Raw genomic sequence first — 8,767 nt, 5'->3', positions numbered from 1 at the left:
GAGGTAGACCACCAAAAAGATGTATTGGGGACTTACAAAAAAGAGCAAGAAATAGGATGTAGAAAGCATAGGATAGGGAACAGTGGAAGAGGATTGTGCAGATCTATGTCCTACAGTTTCTGCAGGAGGTTGACGTTGGCAGATGATAATGATGATGCAAGAATAAAAGCGACAGAAAGGATTTTACGAATTACGGAGAGTAGTAACTACGTACAGGAAAATAATTGTAGAACGTGTTTATTGTTTTCCAGAAGCTGTTGAGTCTTTCGTACTGGTCGTTCTTGTACAAATTTTTCTATCTAAAGTAAACAATAGAAAAACGCTTGGAATACAATATGAAGACGCGCATAGTAGTTATTAATCATATTGTTACGAGAGTTCCGTGAGATTTATTCCGTATAGAAAAATTCCCTTGACGAAAAAAAAAGAAGTATTAAAATCTAGAATGTTCTGGATGTCATCGAAATATCCCAAAATGTCTCATAAGGTTTAGAACGTCAGTAAATGTGTCTGAACATAGGAAGTCGACAGTTCAAGTACCAGTAGCTATTAAGGTTTTGAATATTTTTCATTCAGTTAAAGTTTATAACAAATATTGTAATATTATCTGTGTCTTCAATAAACTTAATTATAAAAAAATGTATTTTATACATACGTTAATACCGATTTACGTTAATACCAAGGGAGTTGTACCACGATGTGACAAGTTTAATTAAGATGACGACAAAGAAAAAGTTGACCAAAGTATATCGCCAAGGCTTCTGCATTGCAGTTAAGTTCTGGAAAATTTATTTGGAAGTGTTTTGAACATCTGGAAAACAAAATGTGAACTTATATGGGTATTCTAATTCGACTAATCGACCAACTAAACCAATACTAAACTACAAATTGTCTGTATGAAGAAGAAAAAAACCGCCTTCATGAAAGAATGAAGTAGGAACACGCAGCAAATGCGAAAATCTTGCAATGAAGCAGAAAAATGATAGTAGAATTGGAACACAATTTTTACAGATATAGTGAATGAATAAATCCCAAAGTCGTATTAGGGGTTGCGTGTTCCACTTCTTCACGCACTTTTTTGTGTTATTATTCTAATTATTTGTAATAAAAAGAAAGCCACGCAGCTGCATGAACGTGTAACGTTAAATACTACATTCTGTACATCTTTTTTAAGAACACACTGTTACACGCATCCGTCTATACCTACATATTTTTGTACATAAATCGGAGGATTTAAAATGTGCGTGCAGTGAAGGTATAAATGAATGTTGAAAACTCGCTACTGCACGCTATTTCCTCATGAGATAGATAGTTTTACGGTAAACCTGTTTCATATCCCCAAAGGATAGGTTGTGTGTGCAATATTTACTACAATGTGCCCAAATTGGACGTTTGTCTTTATAGATTTTACAAGAAACACGTTTTTAGGATACAAAACACTTTCAGGCCATGTTTGTTTAAACTGATTTAATAATTATACACAAAACCTTTCAAAAAAACAACAACTTGAATTAAATACACAAAAAATCAAAGAAATAGTTCATTCTCTATTTTGTACGAACATTTTACTGGCTTCTAATAAGGACGCCACTTGTTCCACCGCCGCGATTTGTTCCAACTAACGCTGTCTACATTCTCCATCTGAACCAACTGCTTTACATATTTTCAAGATTTGTGAGCTGGAAGAACTTCCACACTTGTTTTTTTGGTAACCCAAGTCTATGTTAGTTCAAATGTTTTCAGTGAAACTCTTCATTTAATACATTGTTTTATTTTGAGTTACAGTGCATTGTTTATTTTTTGTTTATTTTTGTTTATATTTGTTTTGTTATCATGTCCGAGAAGACAAGAAAAGGCTGTGTTTTTTTAAATAAATGGTCAAATTTTCTTCATTTGCGTCAATATCAAAAAGAAGGACAATGAAAACATAAAACATAATGATGGTATTAGATTTTTGTTTTGATACAAGGCAGCGACAGCCGCTTATACGTATTTCGACCTCTTTAGGTCTCCTCAGAGCGGTATAGCCACTATTCTAGAGTAGTAGTAGTGGCTATACCGCTCTGAGGAGACCTAAAGAGGTCGAAATATGTATAAGCGGCTGTCGCTGCCCTGTATCAAAACAAAAATCTAATACCGTCATTATGTTTTATTACTTTACTTCGGTTGGAGTACCAGAAACTGAATTCACTACGAATTTTGACCATGATGAACGGCATGTGGAATGCAATTTTAGATTCCCTTGCCGAGTAATTTATCAAGCTGTTTGCTTCGCAAGTATTAGAAAGCACAGTGGTAAAAATTTAAATTCGGTTTCGCCAGGTAGAAATCGTTTGTTTTCTCTTTTTGACAATAAAAACGTTGTCTTACGTGGAATTACAAACGGTGTTGGCAGAATGGATAGCTCAAATTGGTATCATGGGTAGACTCATCTTGACGCATCAGGTTTTGACTAAATTAGACAAAGGAGATTTTGATGCATCATCTGAGTAGTTGACTCGCTTTAAGCAACGCCATGGGATGAAGAAGATAGGACTTTATGAAAAGAAGTTCAGCAGTGTTAGAACATGATAACTACGAAAAAATGATAACGCAGGTGAATCGGGGCTCTTCTGGAAATGTCTCCAACTCAGACATTAGCTTTTTTAAGTGAAGGTAAAACAGGGGGTCACAGTTCCAGCAAAGAACGGATCATGTCCTGCAGCAACGATACAGGCAGTCACAAACTTAAGTTGGCTGTGATTAGTGAGGCAAAAAAGTCTAATATTTTAAGATCACTACAGCGGAAAAACTACTTGTTGATTACATCAACCAAAAGAAAGGAGGATGGATAAAAAAATATTTTAAGAGTGGCTTGAAATTAAAGCTTTAACTGGAGTCAAAAACCATTTAAAAGCAAACAATTTGTCACAAGAAGTCTACAAGGAAGAGATAACATCTTCCAAATTGAAGATAAAATAGAAACTATCATAAAAAAATTTGATCTTTGAATTAATTGTTTAATTAAAAAAACTTCAATCATTTTCCTACACTGGTAGCGTTTATGAAACCCTCTGGTGGAGAAATGTTGCCAACGCAAGTAAAAGAAGAAATGATTAAACATCTTCGAGGTTTGTGGTCTTCTTTTAGGGATTATTTTCCAAAACCCGATAGAAATAAAAATTGGATAGCTGATTCTTTCACTTCCAACGCAAATGTTTCAGATATCATCAGCTAGACAACGATAAAGAAAAATCAGTTAATAGAAATATCATGTAATTCAGCTTTATAACGTCATTTTAAGGAATCCTCCTTATCACATTTTTGGGTGAATATAAAAACAGTTTATAAAGAAATATCAGAAGAAGCACTGAAACATTTACTGTTTTTTCATCCTCATACCTCTGTGAAATGAGATTTTCTGCTTTTGTATATCTCAAAACAAGTACAAAAACGAACTACAAATGGAATCATATTTAAGATTATAACTAAGTAAAAACGTCAACGCAAATATAACAAATTTTATAGCCGAAAGCAGCCCAGCCTTCACATTAATACAATATTTTTAATTTTTATAAAAATGTTTTTTTTTAGTACTTAAATAAATATTTTTAAATTTACTCCTGTGCTCATTAGTAAGGGGGTTCCTAAAATTGTGTTTGATTTTCTATGAGTCCGCGGACTGAAAAAGGTTAAGAAACGCTTGGCTAGATCGTATTGTCAGATTTGTTCTTAAGCATCTCATTGGTGTTATTAAAAAAAAGTTATGCATAAAACCATTATAAAACAGATATTAATTTTTTTAAGTGTATTTATTTTGTTGTAATTTAAATAAGATACGTCCATGTTAGATTATACGCATGGCGCCACACATTGGTTGAAAGTTCAACTACTAATGTCAATAAAATTAGAACGCCAGACATAAAATACCCCATTTTTATACAATGTACCTATAACAATTGTTTTGAAAAAATAATATTTTATAGAAAACGGTTTATTTTTGTGGTTTTCAGTTACATTGAACAAGTTTTAAAGTATATACATCAGTTCCTTATTAACTGAAGTTCTAATTTTTCACACTGAGGCGCCACAGATTGAATCCCGGAACGTATAAACATGGCGACAAAATTTGAATGCATAAAATTTCAGCGTGTGTTTTCATTTTTACATTTAATTTCAGCAAATTTACTCATTTACTGTCTTATTTTGCAGAATTAAGAAACAATCGCACATTATTGTCTTTTTGCTGCGTGTACTTCATCTTTAAGTTTTAAAAGAACCCCGTTAATTTTCAAATTTAAAATAAAATCCCAAATAAATCAATATGTCCGTAGAAATCGCGAAAAGAAATCTGTAACAATATTACCGTAGGTAGCAAACACTCGATGCCTACATGCCTACTCTTTCGGTTCCCGAGGTGAATTTCGACGAGTGATGCTCAATTGTTTATCTAGGTATGTTTTTATAGTTTTTTGTAGATGCATGAATAGTATTACATCCGAAAAATATTTGCCCCAAAGGAAAACTAGAGGGCGCCAGAATTCTTAGGTATGAAATTTACAAAATAATAACAAATTAGTTTTGTTTTTTATATTTTGCAATGTAATAAAAGTCATAATAAAGTTAAATAAAAATATGAAATTAATAATTCTTAAAACAGAAATGTTTTAGTCTCGACTTTTACAGAAGTCGGCAACCAGTATATCATTTGTGTTCTTCATTGTCATTTTTTTTTTGAATAAAATGTTTGTTTAATTATTGTGTTTGTACAAATCGTCTGCTCAGCTTAATTTGTTTTCATTTTCTAGGTATCTACTGTTCTAAAGCTATATTCTTGTGGCATCTTAATGCAATTACAATTTTTTTGGAATAAGCCACAATTTCAGTTTAAAATAAGTAGTTTTGACGTTTCGATTTCCACCTTTTTGTTTTTTGTCAGTTGGTGGAAAATTCTTCTAATTTAATTTTATCTGACTCATTCATATTGACAATTCAGACATATGTTAAACATTTTAAAGTAGACGACTTTAAAATGATATTGCCAATATTGTTGAGTTGCGTTACTGGTACGACTTTACTTATAAGATAGTTCATTCGATTACATGAAATCAACTTTAACTTGAGAATACCCGTCAGAAAAAAATCATAGCATGTGATTTGACTTTAAAAAGACAACCACATGCAATGATAATAGTAATCATGAGGGAAAAAACCTCATAATGCTATCCCGACATGGTATTTGGTCTTACACACATAGTTTACTCTCAATAAACACCAAAATCCGATTTTATATGTAGGTATGTTATTTAAAACATACATGATGTATCCTCGATATGTTATTGACTTACTAGTAGTATTTTCTTTTTATTGATTTCGTTTTTTAAATTGGGGAAACCAGCAAATTAGGAAGGATACTTGTGGAAAATGGTTTAAATCAAAAGGCTTTAATTTAAACACAATATTACTACCTAGACATCAAAGAGTGTGTCTGCCTTTTTGCAGTTTCATACTGTGAAGCACAATTCCTTTTAGTGATAGAGAGAACTGTATTTCAATGTTGTACCATCTCTGAACAGATGTTCTCTAATGATGTGACAAGTTTTTCTACAGGAGAATATTCATATTTATGAAAAATTATCCTTTGAATGAGCCCTACTCTATGAGAGATATTGTTCAACAAGCCATTGTCTTTTTTGTGACTTTTATTGAAAATCATTTTGTTTTAATACATGATACCATCAGACAAAGCATCAAGAATATCATTTTATGACATTTGTTTATGTTAAGTGACATTTTGTTTAAACTGAACCAATCATAAAATTATTTAAGGTCTTTCTGTAATAGAACAGCATCATTCCAGGATTGAATTTTCTAAACAGTTTTACATTGTCAGTAAACATAACAGTACAATTTTTGATTTTTTGTAATAAATCAACCAGACAAGTAAAATAAAACAGCCCCAAAATGAGAGCCTTGCGGCACCCTACTAATAAATTCTTAAATCTATTGAAAAAGGGGATCTACAATACCCAAAGCTCTTAGTTTTTGTAAGAGGACCCCATGGTTGAGCAGATCAAATGCTTTGGTCAGTATAGATTGAGTCAACCTGGAATCCCCTTTCAAAGCTGTTTTATATATGATTGACATACAAAATCAGATGACTCTAAAACTCCATGTCAATTGCTTACTAACAATTAAGCCACTTAAGCAGCTCTGACTAATTACATACAGCTTGATATGTTGTTCCTTGCACCTGATTTAAAAATAGGCTTTAAAAAGCTTTTCTTCCAGAAACTGGGAAAGCTTCCAATACTAAGTGATCTGTTAAAAATATCCAAAATTGGTTTTGTAAGTACACATAAGCATTTTTTTAGAAAGTAAGCCAATTTACCATCCGGCCCTACCCATAATCAATTTTTTATTATCCAAATAAAATTACACAAATGAACATAGCAGACTTGTTTATACCACGATATCTTTATAATATAATTCAGACATTAGAACATACATTGTATTGAAAGTATTTTAGACATGTAATGTGGAGTATTTCGGACATATAATGAGAGGTCCCAAATATAGGTTGCTACAAAATATCATGCAAGGAAAAATAGCAGGCAAACGCAGTCCAGGACAAAGGAGAACCTTATGGTTGAAGAACTTGCGAGATTGGTATGGTGTTGATACAAGCATGCTATTTAGGGTGGCAGTGAATAAAATTAAGATAGCTATGATGTTAACCAATGTTCTGAAAGGACATGGTACATGAAGAATTGTATTGAAAGTTAGCAAAAAATTAATTGAAAAACTGTCACATTTTTGTAAACAACAAAAAAAAATATTTTGTATGTTTCTGTTGTTCTCCATTAAATTATGTAATTGTGTGTCTGATTTTTCTTTAATATTTATATTGTATATAAACAAATGATATTTTATGAATTTTTTTCTATTTTTCTCCTATAATTTACTATATAAAGTTCTTTTCATTTGTTTGTAGATTTCTTGCATTGATTATATTTGTCATCTATTCAAAAATCTTACATGAAATTAAATATTTTATTCACTTATCTGTTACTTATTAAAGTTTCCAAATTAGGTGTTTAAAATATATTTACTGATTGTACACATTCTCAATATATTCAAAATTTCTAGTGATTTTGAAGTCAACAGTTTTTAATTTTTCATTTTAAGATGAAGGAAAGAGTAAGAAAAAATAATAATAAAAATGTGGTTTATTTACTTAACGACATGATGCCATAATAGCACCAACATTTTCAAAATCGATCTTTTCATTGATGTTCTTAGTCTTAATGTTTTCGTCTTGGTTTGCAATGAAAATCAAATTGCCAGTCATGTCCTTCCAGCCATACTTCTTTACCCACAGTTTAAGTGTGCTGTCATCTACATCACCAAGAAGTTGTGCCAAATGAGTTCTCTCGATGGTTTGGTATGTTATACCTACAACATGGCAGACAAATTTCCTTATGGAATCCACAAAGCCTGTAATGTTCTGGAACAGTTCTGGCATGGTGTGAATTCTCGTCCAGAAAAGCTGGAAGTCACATTGTTCCAAAATGTCTGCCAAGTATACTATCTGGTTGATTGGTTCTTGAGACAACTAAAAAAATAAAAAACACACTTTTATATCTTGCTCTGTTACATTTAGTTAATCTATATATTATGTATCGTTCTTACATAAAAACTCACTTACCTGTTTATCATAAAGCAGACATTTGCACAAGATAAAGTCTGTGTGTGGCAAATTTGTAAGAGCTTTCAGTAAAATTTGACAAGTAATATCTATGTTGAAACTAAGGGGATTGAATTGATACAATTTAAGCACTGCTAAATTGGCCTCCAAGTCATACGAATTCTCTCGAGATTGGACTTCAACATAACGTTCTAGAGTTGGTAAATTGTCGGGATTGTACCTGTAAACAAAATAGGTTAGATTTCATACATGCGTTATCCTGAATATGAGTAACCCGGACCTTGCTTAACACGAAATTCTATGTGTGACGGAAAAGCTGATAGCATTCGTATTCTGGGGTAAAAAAATCTTTGGGTAACAGGGAATCCTGTTTATACCCATGTGTCCGTTTTACACGGGTTTCACTGTATTTAACTTGATTAATAGCATACCTTTCAATGCCTTTTAACATTGACCCTACGGTCTGTTTCATTGCTTCGGCCATATTTAAATATTTATGATATAAAGACTATGCAGGATGTACAAAAAAAATCTCAAATCAATCAGTTAATCTAGCTAGCCTACAGGTTTTTATAAAAAGAAATCAGTCAACACACACAACAGAGACGTCAGACGTCAATAGTGGTGCAAGAAAAGCTGCCAATGTCATAGTATAGTATGTCCATTGCTAATACCAACTTTATACAATATTTTAAATTGGTCAATAAAATAATTATCTATTTTGCAGTCATCAATAAAAAACCCAAAACGGTTAACGGTTTTCGATATTTTTTGCAGTTTCATAAATTATTAACAAAATTTTGTTTCAGTCTTAATAAATTATTATTATAATAAAACCCAAAATATTTGATTATATTTATGGAAACGAAACAAATTAAAGTTATTTCAAGCAAAGCTAAAAACACTTCGAATAACTTGATCGGGACAGTTAAAATATCATTTATATATAATTTTCAAAATACTCAGGATTGAATTCATAAAAACCATTTCACAATGCACAGTTAGAAACGGTAAGAAACATTTCGATAACTGCATAAAGAAAATATAAAGTTAGCTCGCAGAGTTAGCTCTGCGTTAAAT

General features: G+C 31.7%; 1 protein-coding gene across 1 annotated transcript; it reads right to left on the bottom strand.

Annotated features, from left to right (window-relative positions):
* Nucleotides 1-7,190: 7,190 nt before the first annotated feature.
* eIF3k (eukaryotic translation initiation factor 3 subunit k) lies at nt 7,191-8,294 on the bottom strand. The gene is made up of 3 exons (XM_072533305.1): nt 8,119-8,294; nt 7,688-7,907; nt 7,191-7,594 (listed from the first exon to the last, which is right to left on the bottom strand). Exons 1-3 carry the CDS (start codon nt 8,169-8,171, stop codon nt 7,217-7,219), a joined length of 651 nt encoding a protein of 216 aa, XP_072389406.1. The 5' UTR covers nt 8,172-8,294; the 3' UTR covers nt 7,191-7,216.
* Nucleotides 8,295-8,767: the final 473 nt, after the last annotated feature.

This window comes from Diabrotica undecimpunctata, chromosome 1 (assembly GCF_040954645.1).
Source record: "Diabrotica undecimpunctata isolate CICGRU chromosome 1, icDiaUnde3, whole genome shotgun sequence".
Taxonomy (NCBI): domain Eukaryota; kingdom Metazoa; phylum Arthropoda; class Insecta; order Coleoptera; family Chrysomelidae; genus Diabrotica; species Diabrotica undecimpunctata.
This window is presented reverse-complemented; position numbering and strand designations above follow the sequence as displayed.